This window comes from Centruroides sculpturatus, unplaced genomic scaffold (genome assembly GCF_000671375.1).
Source record: "Centruroides sculpturatus isolate CEXI.00-Female unplaced genomic scaffold, Cexi_2.0 scaffold1538, whole genome shotgun sequence".
Taxonomy (NCBI): domain Eukaryota; kingdom Metazoa; phylum Arthropoda; class Arachnida; order Scorpiones; family Buthidae; genus Centruroides; species Centruroides sculpturatus.
Genome location: NW_019385717.1, coordinates 62,531 through 79,106, shown reverse-complemented (window position 1 = coordinate 79,106; position 16,576 = coordinate 62,531). Strand labels below are relative to the sequence as shown.

General features: G+C 28.2%; 1 protein-coding gene across 1 annotated transcript; it reads left to right on the top strand.

The window, feature by feature from the left end:
- Positions 1 to 824: 824 nt before the first annotated feature.
- Positions 825 to 16,161, top strand: LOC111641490 (probable serine/threonine-protein kinase DDB_G0282963). Its single transcript, XM_023387663.1, has 7 exons — positions 825 to 1,069; positions 9,891 to 10,012; positions 10,089 to 10,294; positions 10,405 to 10,593; positions 11,674 to 11,817; positions 11,891 to 11,984; positions 13,360 to 16,161. The coding sequence occupies exons 1-7, from the start codon at positions 903 to 905 to the stop codon at positions 15,918 to 15,920; spliced, it is 3,483 nt and encodes a 1,160-aa protein (XP_023243431.1). The 5' UTR covers positions 825 to 902; the 3' UTR covers positions 15,921 to 16,161.
- Positions 16,162 to 16,576: the final 415 nt, after the last annotated feature.

Here is a 16,576-nt window from a genome sequence, read left to right as displayed (position 1 = left end):
TTAGTAACTAAGTTAAAATTCCGATTAAAGAGTACTGTACATCTGATTTAAATCTAGATATATCCTTTAATTACATATAATACATGTATACCGAATGTAATACATATAGAGATCTTAAGAGGGCCTTTTTCTATGGAAAAAGGCCCTCTTTAGGCCCCACAGAACGAAAAGAGAGAAAAATAAACTTACTTAAATTACATCATAAACTGTGTTAAACTGCGGGTTATATGCCGCTAAGTGCCGTACGGCGTGTTTTTTTAGAGCGATTTTAGCGTGTTTTGTTTATAAAATAGAATAGAATTTATTTGTAATAAAATTTAAATTTAAAAAAAAAACACACACACACAATTTTAATGGAAAATTATATGATTATTTGACAATAAAACAGTAAGCAGTTTGTTTTAATAGCTTTAAAAATCGAGCGCAAATCGTTAATTTAAAAGACTACATTTTTATATAATTTAATTTAATAATAAATATTAAAATCTTACCGAAAAGTTTTTAAAAAAAAATTAAATTAAACGATTAAAATTACGAAAATAAATTAAATTAACGAAATACAAAAAAAACCCATTTAAAACTTTCCCCATTTAAGAATTTCATCGCAATTATTATAAAAAAATCGATTTCTCAGTTTAATTTTATTTTATTATTACCAATTAAACCGAAACGTAAAATAAAAACAAAATTATCATTTACTTTTTTTATTATNTGTTTGAACTTAAGATTTGATTTAATTAAATATAAAACAATTCAATTTAAAATCCGAGCGTAAAAGTTAAAGAAAGAAAAAAAAAGTGGAAAAGCGCCATCCAACATCGAGAAGGGAAACTAATAAGAGCAGACGTTCCTATAAAAGGTTATCATTCGAACGGGTAAAGTTGACGACGAATCGAAAGAAAATGGACGAAAGTACGAACAGTATTAAACAGTTTTTCGACGAATTTAATAGATGTAAAACGGAAGATAACGTACAACATCGCAGTAATATATTAAGTAGCTTCAGTATGAAACCGGAAGACGTCAAAGTTGAAGTACTCGACTGGTGTCTCCATTATTTAGAACAAAAGTGAGTTTTAGTTTAAGAAATACTTTCTATTTCGTATAAATATATACTTTTTTAAAGAGTAATTCATAAGAAGAAAGTTATTCTTTAACGAGTAACTCTATACACGTATACATTGAGTGAGTGTGTGTGTGAGTGTGAGTGTAATGTGTGATGTGTGTGTATGTATATAAAGAGTTATTCCTTAAAGAATAACTTTCTTACACACACTTATAACTACAACTACACTACACAGGTTATTCTTAAAAGAGTAACTTTATATACATATACATAAAGTGTGATATGTGATTTGTGTATGGTGTGTGAGTGTGAGTGTGGTGTGTATATAGAGTAACTTAAAGAATAACTTTCTAAACACATAACTACAACTACACTATAAAGTTATTCTTTAAAGAATAACTATCGACACATATATTTCTATAAAAATAATTTGTGTTTAGTGTATTTAGTACGTGTACACGTACTGTACCAAATACACACTCAATACAAATTATTTTTATACAAAGCTAATTTATTTTTATATATTTTAAAATTCATTTTATATACATAAATATGTTTCTCTGCCAGTAGAATTCATAAGAAGCGCCAACAAATACATATCTCCACACTCCGTCTACTTCTATTTCCTTTATCGATATGTATGTGAAGAATTTTTATATACATAAAGTAAATATAAAAATATGTAATATATATATATATATATATATATAGGGCCTATATAACACGCCTACCTTACATACTTATTTATTTACTTTAAAGACGTTTTAATCTAGTTTTAAATACACGAATTAACTACGAAATGTTTGTATTTTTTATTTAAATTTTTCATATCATACTTAGTTTACATATAAATGATACAGGCCTATTGGAAATTTAAAATTTAATAATATTTATGAGATAAACTAAAGAGGTTGGTATATTTTATTTATATTTATTTAAAATATATATTGAATCTCGTTTAGTTTCCATAAAGTATTTATAAATATTTTCTACAAATCAGTTATATATATGTACTTGATATTAATATGGAAGAACAAATCGCCGATGTATCATAAATTTTTACCAAGCATTTCTATATCTAAACACTAAATTATGCCAATATTTAACGTAAATAAAATTCGAGATNGTGAGTGTGAGTGTGAGTGTAATGTGTGATGTGTGTGTATGTATATAAAGAGTTATTCCTTAAAGAATAACTTTCTTACACACACTTATAACTACAACTACACTACACAGGTTATTCTTAAAAGAGTAACTTTATATACATATACATAAAGTGTGATATGTGATTTGTGTATGGTGTGTGAGTGTGAGTGTGGTGTGTATATAGAGTAACTTAAAGAATAACTTTCTAAACACATAACTACAACTACACTATAAAGTTATTCTTTAAAGAATAACTATCGACACATATATTTCTATAAAAATAATTTGTGTTTAGTGTATTTAGTACGTGTACACGTACTGTACCAAATACACACTCAATACAAATTATTTTTATACAAAGCTAATTTATTTTTATATATTTTAAAATTCATTTTATATACATAAATATGTTTCTCTGCCAGTAGAATTCATAAGAAGCGCCAACAAATACATATCTCCACACTCCGTCTACTTCTATTTCCTTTATCGATATGTATGTGAAGAATTTTTATATACATAAAGTAAATATAAAAATATGTAATATATATATATATATATATATATAGGGCCTATATAACACGCCTACCTTACATACTTATTTATTTACTTTAAAGACGTTTTAATCTAGTTTTAAATACACGAATTAACTACGAAATGTTTGTATTTTTTATTTAAATTTTTCATATCATACTTAGTTTACATATAAATGATACAGGCCTATTGGAAATTTAAAATTTAATAATATTTATGAGATAAACTAAAGAGGTTGGTATATTTTATTTATATTTATTTAAAATATATATTGAATCTCGTTTAGTTTCCATAAAGTATTTATAAATATTTTCTACAAATCAGTTATATATATGTACTTGATATTAATATGGAAGAACAAATCGCCGATGTATCATAAATTTTTACCAAGCATTTCTATATCTAAACACTAAATTATGCCAATATTTAACGTAAATAAAATTCGAGATGGAAACAACAACAAGTTTTAAAAGCAAATTTATTTATTTTTAAAATTTGGAATATAATTTTATTGCACAAAATACCTCGAATAGTTCACTTTAGTTTGTTTAAATTTAGGAAATAAAAATAAAGAGCAACAATAGTAAATAGTGTATTCCATCTAGGACAAGACACTCGGAATTTTGCCAAGATATTTGTGGAGTGTTGATGTTAAGATTTTATATATATATATATATGCATTTTTTAAAATATATAATAAATTGTCATACCACTGGAAAGTATTAAACGTTAAAACATGGTATTAGAAGTTTAATAATAATTAAATTTAACAAGTTTGAACACAATAGGCTGGTGTATTTTACAAATCCTAGCGATTATACGATGAACACGTTCGAGTTCAAAATCCTTTTAGTTCCTTCTTAAAATAGAAAGAACAATAGCTGTTAATTTATACGTTGTATATATAAATATATACGACTCTGTTTGCTGTTAAATCAAGGATTAAATTACAACTTAATTAGTCATTTTTAAAATTATACTAAACTATTTTATTCTAGTATACTAACGAAGCAGGAAATAATGTAAATTTTCTATATTAATATAAAAAATAACGAGGCGATTAAAGAAAGTAAATAATCAAAAAATTCTTAAAACATAAACAAATTTTTAATTCCTTAGAATAATATAATCAAATTGGAAGTTTAAAATCTAACACAGAATTAATTAAAACAGATAGAAATTGTCGTCAGTAGTACGCTGTGTTGAATTATAATTTATGTGAAGTGTCTTTTCAATTTCAAGTTCTAATCAAATATTGATCTTTCAATAGTCATTCGTTGTGTGTGTGTACTTTATAACAAATATTGTGTACACGTAATCCCGCATTAATGTAAAATGACAGTAAGTGTACATTGTGAGATTTTCTGTATAAAAAGACTTGGCTGCAAGATTTAATTTAACAAAAGACAAGTTGGAATTAATAGCAAAAATCTAAGAGAAACGAATAAATAATATATTAAAGTTTTAAAATTTTAATATAATAACAATAGAATAATAATAAAACGTCCAGAAAGAAAATATTATCTGATTAAAGTTTAATTTTTAAATATTATTTACTTTAATAGAAAATAATAATAATAATCGAAATTTAGTTTTTATATATAAATATATTTAAACGAAAATTATTTTTTAAAAATTTAATTAAATTTATAATTACTTGCGTATTGAAAAAGTTCAATAACCTCTATGGCATCAAAATATACGAGGGAAGGCAAACTTACAAGATAATTAAGTAATGCAAGGATAATTACCTACAGGGGACAGAGTGTCTAAGAAAATAAGCATTTATAATTTAAATATTTAAAAATTTTCCCGTAAATTTTGTCTTTATTAATAGTCTATAACCTTTAAACTATAAGAAAACAGTTACTTTGTATATAAATTCGTGGAAAACTACATTTATCTAAATCAGACAACGGTATTCAGTTAGAGCAACGGAGCAGAAATCTTTATAAATCTAACTCCATGCTCCTTCAAATTTATAATAATAAAAGAATAAATATTTGTATTAATGCAAATATTTATTCTCTTGTTATTCAGCAACGAATACACGCTCTTGTTTTGTTCTTTTTGATATATCAAATTGTCGATTCTCTATCAGATTGACAAATTATATAAAGATGTAAACTGGATATATACACGAAAGTAACTGTTTATATAAGTTACATATTAATTAATTCACATATAAGTATATGAATGATATACAAACTGATTAAATTATATTTATATAGTATATTTAAATCACAAATTATACTTGTACAGATTATATACTTCTTGGAAGAGATAACTCAATTATAAATATATAAATTATGAACTATCCATTTACGAAAAGTTATTGACAGGTGTTCGGCTTTCCATAATACTATATGCAGTAATCAGATGTATTAATTATTATAGGGGTTACACCAGAACGTTGTTTCCGTTTTGTATCTTGCTTCTACGTAATGGTTTTTGCTCGTAAATTTTTAAGGGATAGAAAAAAATTACAGACAATATCCAATGTTTTTCACGTCAAAGAAAGAACAATTCATAATACATTCAAACAATATGTGGAGGAGGGATTATTTTCTCATAAAGCCAGCAGATTATCCTCTTTTAATGCCATTATGTTGCCGGGAAAGTTAAGCAACTCGTTGCTGGATTTTCTTACGTAATGATGCTAAGGTGTTAAAAGCAATTACTTTTTAGTTTTTTTAATCACTTATTAATCATAATCTTCTCTTTATACATATCCTTATCCCTACTGTGTAAGAGGCGTAATACAATGGATATTTTCATTTATATATCCAAGCGTTGTAATCAATCGACATACGAGAACGACAACTTTCTGGGAGGGATTGTACAGTACATATTTACATATCTGTTAATCCTAACTATTGACTATTAAAATTGCAGGTCTAGCAGCAAACAAAAACGACGTTAGAGCAATAAGATCATTCATCACTCTACCCTAGAATGTAATCAATCAAAATCTGTCATTAGTTTTTTTTGTCGTCCACACGGGAATCTCCTGTCGTGTTTTCAGAAGTAGCTAAGTTTTCGCGACAATAATAATTTAATTAATTATCTCTGCTGTTTCTGGCGAACATTTCGATTGAATAACAGGTGTAATGTATTAACATCAACCGAAGCAAAACTTCCTATTCAATTCGTTTGTTCCGTTTGTTTGGGTAGAAAATTCTTTTCTCGTCACGGAAGAACGGAGAAGTCATTTTTCAAGTTCTGACTTGCATAGAAAAATAAGTGAAAATATACAGAGACTTTCGTACTAGTTTAAGTCTATGATTACGGAAAATCAGAGGGTGATAGAAAAATTTCAATCCCATATATGAAATCAGTACAAAAAGTTCTATTAGTTCCATTCAAAGCTTCAAAAATACATTTATGTTTACTATATCCGTTTACAGTATTAATTATACACAGTAAGTAATAAAATTTAAATACCAGAAGATGAAAAACAAATTATAATTACTTTTAAATGTCATATAGCAAAATGAATGACTACTGTTAGTTCGCATTCTTTTTAGATTTTAATTTTAGGTCACTGCTGTATTTTTGCTTGTAAGTCATATGTCATTAATGATATTTAGACAAGTATGCCAGACAGATAAGTTGAGCCAATAAAACTAAAGAAGCAGCTATTTTTATGGGATCAACTTATCTTACTGACAATCTATAATTTAACATTTTACCGTTACATTCATTTTCAGTTATTTTATTTTTTGTTAACGATTTCGTTGACAAGTAGATAATAACATTAGCTAAATAACTACAATATTTATTGTTACTTAATTGTGATCGATATCATTAATTAATAATTGATAAAGTTTGTGTTGAAATGCTTCAAGTTTCAGTCGAACGTTCCCAATATTTTCGCCGTAAAAGTCAAAACCAGATGAAGCTACTGTAATCTTTTCAGGAATATAATGGTGAAATCTATGGTATTTAAATGTCAAAGGTTTCTGCAATCACTCCCAAACAATGAACAACGATTCAACTTGAAATAATTAAATTGTCTTGAAGTATATTTCGAATTTGAAATATCGTATTTGGCCTTAAAAAATTTACCCTTTCTCTTTCACTAACACAATTATTTTTGTTTAAAAAAAAAGAGTTTCTGGCTTCAAACTGAATAAAATGGATGGTTAAATATTTATGTTTTCAGTCTTTTAAAGGTTACTTTGAAGCAAGATTTTTAAATCATATTATCATATTTTAAAAAACTTTTCTGGAGTTCTAATAGAATTATATTTTTATAAGTTGTCATGTCGGTAGAGAAATCTGAATAGACTTACAAATAATAGTTACCTATATATTGCTTTTGAATAAATTCAAGTGATTTTATGGAATTTTATGTTATCATTTATAAACTCATCGGCAAAATAGTTATGCACTTAGGTTGAATTGTCCAATTACTGCAAAACTCGGCATACAGCTAATGTCTCATATAGATATGTAAATGGTCCGATTCCACGCCAAGATTTCCACTTAAAATCGCTATCCCAATACCACGTATGCTTTAAAAAAGCTTGCAGAGGTCACTCAGTTCAGAATTTTCAGTGCACCTGTTGTTTGGAAGTTTTCGAATGTTAGGCATGTCTACGATGCAGTCAAAGATATAGTATACAACTGATGGAACTTGAGAAAAGTCACACTAACGGGTTAATATTACAAATAACTTCGTTTATAATATCAATTTGTTCTGTTACTGTACTGTCTTATAAATGGGTAGTAGTAGTATGAAGGATTCAAATTTCCATATTGTTTTATACTGTAAAACAATATGGAAATTAAATGCATTTTCAGAGGAGATACATACAGAACATTGTCATTTCATACTAAACCATAAATCGATTTCACATTATTTGAGAAATTTATTATTCGGGAGTAAAAATTAATAATTTTTAGCATTGATATAATTCCATAGAAGTTATTCTTATACTAGGCCTACTAGTTAAGTAAATAGAAATATTACCTTTTGATGAAGACTTCGCAGGTATCGTTCTGGACTTGTATCCATTAGTCAGAAGCCATTCAGAATTTTATCTCAATACGAGTAAACGTCTCTTATTACATTATAATTGCCCTACAGTCCTTACTTCGAATTTATTTTTGTCTACTTGGACATTACTCATTAATAGGACTTTATACTGGTTAAAAAAAATGATTTTTTTTAACACCAGTATAAAGTCCTACTAATGAGTAACGTCCAAACAGACAATTAAAAATACTGTAAATTCTCTTAGTACACTTTAATTCGTCAAGACGAATTTCATTACCATCTTTGTTTAGAAGTGCAGTGACAACACACAAACAAGTATAGTGACACGCGTACCCAATGCGTTCTTCTATTTTATATAATAATAAATTTTAAATTATTAATTTAATTAATTAATCATAAATTTTTCGACATAACCACTGCCACGCTGGACATTTTGGGATTTTTCTGAACGTTGCTTCATAGTGTCGCCTCATATTCCAACGTCAAATAAAAATGATGATAATTAATTAAAAATATATAGGCTACATCGGTGTATAGCAGTGTTTCTCAACGGGGCGATATCGCCCCTATGTGGGTGTTTTTGCATGTTGAGGGGGCGATTGGTAACAATTCATATTTTGGGAGGCGAAAAACAATTTTCTGGGCGATATAGTAAAACATTATATTAAGAATAATTAGATATTTTATTCGTTATATCGTATGATAACTAAACAAATAACATTATACTAGTCACTAGTCTATTCAATGCAGTACAAATTTGGCGTTAGCCTTGGTCCTTGGCATCAGAATTTTGAAGTGAAGGGGGCGATACTACGTAACGGTTTCATTGAAGGGGGCGATACTACGTAACGGTTTCATTGAAGGGGGCGATACTACGTAACGGTTTCATTGAAGGGGGCGATACTAAGTAAGGGTTTTATTGAAGGGGGCGACGATTCGTTAGAGGTTGAGAAACACTGGTGTATAGCCTATATACTCGTATATACATACAGGAAATCCTCGTTAATTCGAAATCCCGTTAGTTCATAACTGTACTTTTGTCCCGGCTGGGCATAGAGGTTTGCATATTAAGGATTTCGATTAATTCGAAATAAATAAGGCTACTTTGAAATTCGAAGGAAAAATTCTGTCCGAACTGTGATAAATATGCAATAATAAATGTTTCTTAATAAATATGTCCTGAATCATGCATTTCTGAAAGGTTTCGTTTTTCGGGTTTTGTTCAGATTTTACCCATTTGTGAGACAATGTACTGTACAGTGGCATATCAACCTTCAAACTAAGGAAGCCATCAGAAAAATCGAATACTGTTTGCCGCCCCCGCCATACAGTCACTAAATGACTCATCTCTTTGGTAAATTGAATAATGCTTTACGAGGAACCAACAAAGGATCTGACGACGAGTAACCAGTGGCAGCAACAAAAACGTGGCTAAAGAATGTTGGTCCTGAGTTATACCGAGCAGGGTATAATCTCGCTCGGTATAGGCTACTCAGGCCAACATTCTTTTCTCTTGAAACAAGTGACTTACAGGTAATTGTTTCTAGAGAAAAGCTATTCAGAATGATTGATATTAAGTGAAAAAATAAAACAACGATGGACAATGGACGTATTTGAAAAGTCAGAAATCTGAGCCTGTCTGAAACGTGTTCGTAAAGTCGGGTGTCAGAAGTCATGACGTTGTTTGACGTCAACCGAACGCGTTCGAAAATTCAGATCTGGATATGATGTCAGTCAAAAAAGCCTTTTGAAATATGTATATATTATTTCTTTTGGAGTCTTCCTCATATCAGTTAATGTGAATTTTTCTTTTCTTGTTTTTGAAATATTTTCTGTAAGATAAATAACCCCAGCTGACTGCAACATGTATGATTTCTACTATAAAGATTAAGGAGTCATTTGTCATCATTTCTCTCCTTGTATATCAAAATGTTTAAATATTTTCCTGTAAACTGGTTAATTTCTTATAATCCTATGATGAATGGATGTTAATCAGACTGTCACACAATGAGGGATTATTCTACTGTTGTGATGAATCCAAATTCTAAAAGTACAAGTTAAATGTCAACTTGTACTTTTATAAAAAAAAATAAAAATAATTTAATTAGTAAAACTTATAATTAACAAAACTTTTTATTTATTTAGAAAATGTCCACATTCATTAGCATTGACTCTTGCAAAGCTAGTAGCACATCAGCTGAGTGATTCTGTATATGAAATGAGTTTGCAAGCTGATGAAGGCATAGATGATGATGATAAAAGTTTTTGTAAGTTTCCTAAACTAAAATTTTAAATTATCTATAGTGTTTATAAAATTATTTTTATTCTTTATTACAATTCTAGCATACAAAACATCACAGTTATATATAGAGATGGTTGAATGTTTAGCGGAAACTTGTAAAAATTGGCAAGAATATATTGATATTACAACAGCAAAATTGGAACCTTTACCTCACATTGTGTCAGTGTGTGCTATAAAAAACAGTAGAAGAAAAATGGAAGATAGGCACGTCATTTTGCATAATCTTAATACAGTTTGTGGACTAAAGGTACAGTACCTAAACTGAAATTCGTAAAATGAGTTCCAAAAATATTATTTCTTTTATTATATACAAATAATTACTGTTAATGCATATTAATAAAAATATATTAATTTTAGGATGCTCCACATCATAGTTATTATGCAATATTTGACGGCCATGCTGGAGTTGAAGCTGCTAGTTATTGTGCTGCACATTTACACTGGAACATTGTAAATCATCCAGCTTTTCTTACTGATACTGAAAAAGCAATTTCTGAAGCTATTACTTTAACTGATAAAACATTCCTGGAGCGGTCTTATAGAGAAGTATGCAATATGAATTATAAAATTTGAAATAATTCCTTACTAAATGTACATGGTGTCAAAAAAGTAACTATGTAATGGGAAAGGTTTAAGTAAAGTTTTATGTACAACATTGCAGTTTCTCCTGCAGCAAATGTGAGAAATATCACCTAGAGGCCACAAAATCCATAAAAGTGGTCCCATGAAATCTGGCCTTCTAGATTTCCAGAACAGATTCCATGGGAGATTAGGCAATCAGCAAAGAAGTCTTTCATAAACTATAGTCTGAAAACCATAACATCTGTGAACGAGCATTAATGCCATACACCGCAAAGTGGAAGTGCAGGGCATACAACTTACGGGTCTCGTAAGCAATGCCATACATATAACTGTAATATTATACCAATTTCTCACTGCACAGTGACTTTTTGGACACTGTATAATAATAAACATATTATTTTATTTAGAAATTTAATTTTAATAACATCATAAATATTTTAATGATTACCAATTGAATTTTCAGTATGTTAGAGAATTAAGCAATAACCAGTGGTAGTACTATTCACTGTGTTTCTAATTATAAAGTGATTGTGTGTCTGATGAAAAACAATTATAGAGTTTTTTTAACGCTTTTGTACAGTTATCATTAGCAGAACACTTTTCTTAATTGTGAGGATTCGGACTAGACGTGAATCTTGGATCCTGTGGCAATAAACTGACGTCTTATCATATAGTAATCTGATCAATGCCATAAATTTCTTCAAACAATTGATTTTATTAAAATATTTTTCAAAATTATATATATACAGTACCCCTTATTATATCCTGTTTGTCAAGAGACAAAGAAAAAGCACAATATATCTGAATTTGCGATATAATGAGGGGCTACTGTATTATTATATATTTCATTATGATGTTACTTCATTCATAAATTCGTATATTCATTATGATGTTACTTCATTCATAAATTCGTATGCAGCCTGTTAAACTCTTCAACAGCTTCATGCTGAGGTTTAAGTTGAATTAAATGATCATTGTCCAAGCAAATATACTGTATTAAAAATTATAAAATCATAATAAATATATTTCATTAAAATATTGCAGGGAATAAAAGGTGGAAGCACTGCATTATGTTGTTTAATCAGAGAAAAAACTTTATATATTGCTTGGGTAGGAGATTCTCAAGCAGTATTAGTAAAAAAAGGAGTACCTAACATAATTGGTTTGCCTCATAAACCAGACAGAGAGGTTAGTTTATTGAAAATTTATCTTCCAAAATAAAAATAAAAATTTTATTTATAAATTACTTATTATATTAAAGGAAGAAAGATGTAGAGTGAAAGAATTAGGTGGTTGTGTATTATTTATGGACACTTGGAGAGTAGATGGTACATTGTCTGTCTCTAGAGCAGTAGGTAAGTTATTTTTTTTCTTTTAAACGTAGTAGTAAATTCATTTCACAAATTTATCTTTGGAGAAAAATTATAACATTACTTTGTATAATTTTTTCCTAAAAGAAACTATCGTCAAACTTGTTCTTAATTAATATCAGAATAAAGCAAAATTTGCCGAGATAAAAATTCTTGTTTTTCAGTATATTACCTGTAAACTTTAATATTTAATTTTATTTCAAAAACTTCACATAAAATTGACTTTGTTAGTAGTAGTATTTAAAAAAACACTTTTTTAAAAAAAAGAATAAAAATTTATAAATAATTATTAGTTATTTTACAAGTTTCCTCATTCTTATACCACAAAGAACTGATAATTGGAAAATTACAATGAAATTTTGTCTATTTTTAATATCATTTTGTTGTAGAAAGAATTACTACTATACTTTTCAATAATAAATAATTTTGAATTAATTCTATAATTTGACAGAAAACTTAAATTCATTAAATTATTCCATTGTCTACTGATCAACCAGCTGACTTTTGTTTTAACATGTTCCCAACATTGCATTTCACCGATGGCACATTTGTGTTTTTCATTTACACCATTGTGCTCCACCAGTAGCACATCTCTATAGTAAAACGTCATGTAGCTGGAATACTATTATATTAGGAATTTATCTTTTGCATTCAACAGTACAAAGAGCTTCATCATCTTAATGTACCATTTTTTTGAAACTTAAACACTTTTTTTGATAATATGTAGTACCAGACCAAATATCTGACAAGCTTGTGATTGGAAGAGGTCCAGATTTCTGGATTTTCTGGAAAATCCAGTCAGTATATCATTTTTACAGTTTAAGTATATATTTAACCTACATGCTAAACATATACTTTAAACAAACAATGAAAAGTACAGAACGAAACTGTTTATAACACACCATAAACCTGTCACTGCGGAACTGGGCATCGTGAAACATCTACACTGCAGAAAACAAAACAAAGTGGCTGTGCTGCAAACTATAGCCTGCCAAATTAAAAAACTAACAGTTTTCTGGAAGTGACATATTTGGTCCGGTACTGTATAGACACATACTGAATGCATTTATGTTGGCAAAAAATAAATTTATTATACATTTAAATTATTTATTGAAAATGGAATTAAGCAAAAAAATGTCTGAAAATTGCAATTTCCTAATAAAATTGAAACTACGATTCTTTAAAAAAGTAATTTCTTCTGTTAAATTAAAAATTTAGTTTTAAGGTAAAATAATCCATCTTTAATGAGATTATTTAGAAATAATACTTTTATCTTAAGATATAGTGTCATATAGAAATTGTTACTACTACAAGTTTATTAAATTTAAATTTTTTACATGTATATATTTTTTCACTACAGGAGATTTGGAGCATAAACCACATATAAGTAGTGAAGCAGACATATGTAAAATAACATTAGATGGAGCTGAAGATTATCTTGTGTTAGCATGTGATGGTCTTTGGGATAAATTATCACCATCAGATTTGGGATTATTAGTTTATCAGCATATTACTGAAGGAAAAAGTGTTGAAAGAATTGCACCAGAATTAGTTCAAATATCAAAAGAACTTGGTTCTCAAGATAACATAACTGCAATTGTTATTTTCATGAAAGATCCATATAATATATCTGTGCCGCCAATATGTTTACCTTCTTTAAACAACAAATTAGAGAACGATCAACTCAAAACAACAAATGAAGAGAACTATGTATTAAAATCACAAGAATTAATTACAGATCTATCGGATATATCCGATAAGGTTATCAGCAGTATTTCTAATATTGATTTAAGTACAGGAAAGGGCACTAATTCGTTACTATATGACAATAATTCTGTTACCTCCTTAAATGACAATAGAATAAATGGAAACTTCTTACAAAATGAAAATGAGAAAAACATTTGTGAAAATAATAATGAAATTTCTGTTGCTGACAATATTTCAAATCAAATTGATGCAGACAGTTTAGAAATGATGGCAGATAATTCACCTAATGATGACAAAATTGTTGTTTCACCTTTGTCAAATGATAGTCTAATCTCAACTGACGAAAAATCTGATTTCAGTGATTCCAAACAAACACCAACAGATGTAAGTACATTTTCTGACGAACTTAGAGCAGATTCTAAACCCTATTTATCTGATTTAGAATCCGAAACTTCAATTTCTGTAAGTGATCATTCAAATACTGTTTTTATAAAAGATAACACATCCTCTTCAAAACAAGAAGTTAATAATTTAATAGACTTAGAACTGGCAAATAGAATTCCTCAACCAAATAATACAATAAATTCTTCACAATTCAATAAAGAGCTGCATTATAATGAAAGAATTGATTCAGAAATTTCAAATAATGCTCTTCCATCAGAAACTAAAACAATTTCTACTGATGTGAAAAAAGAAGGCAATTTAATATGCTTTGAAGGCAATATGTATGCTTCAGATTCAACATCAAAAATACCCAGTAATGTGCAAGAAGTACCTCCAAATTATTTGAATAACAAATTAACTGAAGAAAAGATTATAAATACAAATCAATCAGAAAATATTTCTAATTTAAGAAATGAAATTGAATCATCATCAAAAGATCTGTCAGCAGATATTAACAACTGTTTGAAATCCAAAACATGTACACCAAATTTAATACTTCAAAATTCACAAGAGACTAGCTTGGAACATTCAGATTCAATTAATAAAATTCAAACTTCAACCATCCAAGAAATAAGTGAAACTTGTTCTGAATATGCAAATATAATTAGTGAAAATCAAAATGATGTAGGAAAGCCATTACAAGAACAGTTATATAAAGATTCTGTAAATATGACTAATACAGTTCAAAATAATAATGACAATTTAAGACCTAAAGCTGCAATATGTCGTGAAAACAATAAAACTAATAGAATAGTGCATTTAAAGAATGCAAAATCTGTTACAGACTCAAAAACAGGTAAAGAATCACTTTCAAAATCAAAAGTAAAGAAAACAACAGATGACAAATTAATAAAAACTAGTCCAGCTAAGTTACAACAAAACAAAAGTGCACAGAAGTTAGTGAATAAATCAACAGAAAAGAAATCTTTACAACAATCAATAAAGGACTCGCCAATAAGGAAAGTAACCGTTCAAAACAGAACCAATACAGAAAATGTCTTTGAACGATTATCCATGCCTAAATCGACTCCTAAATTCAAAACAATGCCAAAGGACGAGGGAAAAAGTTCATCACCATTAAAGACTAGTGAAACAAAAACATTGCCCAAATCAGGAAAACTTTTATCTTCAAAATCATCAAAGGAATCCTGTACATCACATGCATCACCTAGTTCAAAGTCTAACACAAAGACTGTTAAGATATCATCACCTAAGACATTGGCACTTAAAGCATCAAAATCTGAAACTGTTAATAAATTAAATGAAGAAAATATATCAAATGCATCTCCAGAAAAAGTGGAATCTGCACAAAGAGAAAAAATCAACTCAAAATTTTTAACAGGTGAAAAATGTTTAAGAGAAAATACGACAGAAAAAAAATCATTGATTAAAAACTCTTTAAAAACTAATAACAAAGATCCGAATGATAAAATAAGCAAACAAAATAATTCCGATCTTCCTAAGACAAATGCTAAGAGTGAAAAAAATATTGTTAATCGAAAATTAACAGAGAAACATATTAAAACTGCAAGTGCTATTCAAAAAAATTCAATTTCTCCCATTCAGAAAAATAAGACTGTGAATGCAACTACATCCAAAGAAATCGAAAAGAAGGCAAAGATGACACCATCCGAAAAGATAAAATCAGCAAAATCTAAAACATCTGCTACACCTAAAGCAAGCGTGAAAAAACCTCTCGAAAAAGGAAACTGTGAAGCCATTACAAAATCTCTCGAAAAGGAAACCGAGGTTGTCACAAAATCAAATTAAATAAAACGGAACATTCTTTTCATGTTTTCTTCTTTGAGACTTTCAGAAATGCAAATTATTAAAACTGGTTTAATAATAATTTCCAGTAATTTTTACGTAAAAGATATTTGCTTCTCATCCAAATAAACATTTAATTATATAAATAAACAAAGTTATAATTTTTTTTTTTAAATATTTATCAAATAAAACTTAATTTTCTGTTAGCCAAAACTTTTTTAATCTATAAAATGTAAAAAAAAAAAAATTGTTGAACACATTCATTATATAATGCTAATGTATTATTATTGTAAATTTCATTTCTTATTTATAATTTGCAATTTTTATTATTATTTATTAAAAGTTTGGGGCCAGCTTGCACCATAAAAATCTTGAGTTTCAATTTATTTCCTCTTCTATTACTTTATATTATTATATATGTAGTATGATCCAAAAGTTTGGGGACTTGGCTTGAAATTCCTTACCTTAAAAAGTTTATATTGCCGATGCATAACCACCTTTAAAGTAATCACCTTGGACAAAGATACACTTTTGCCAGCGCTCGTATAACTTCTGATAGCACTGCTGGAAGCCATTTTTTGAAATCTCCCGTAAGGCCTCTTGCGATGCTGCTCTCACCTCATCTGATGACACAAAACAGCATCCTTGCAAATGCTTTT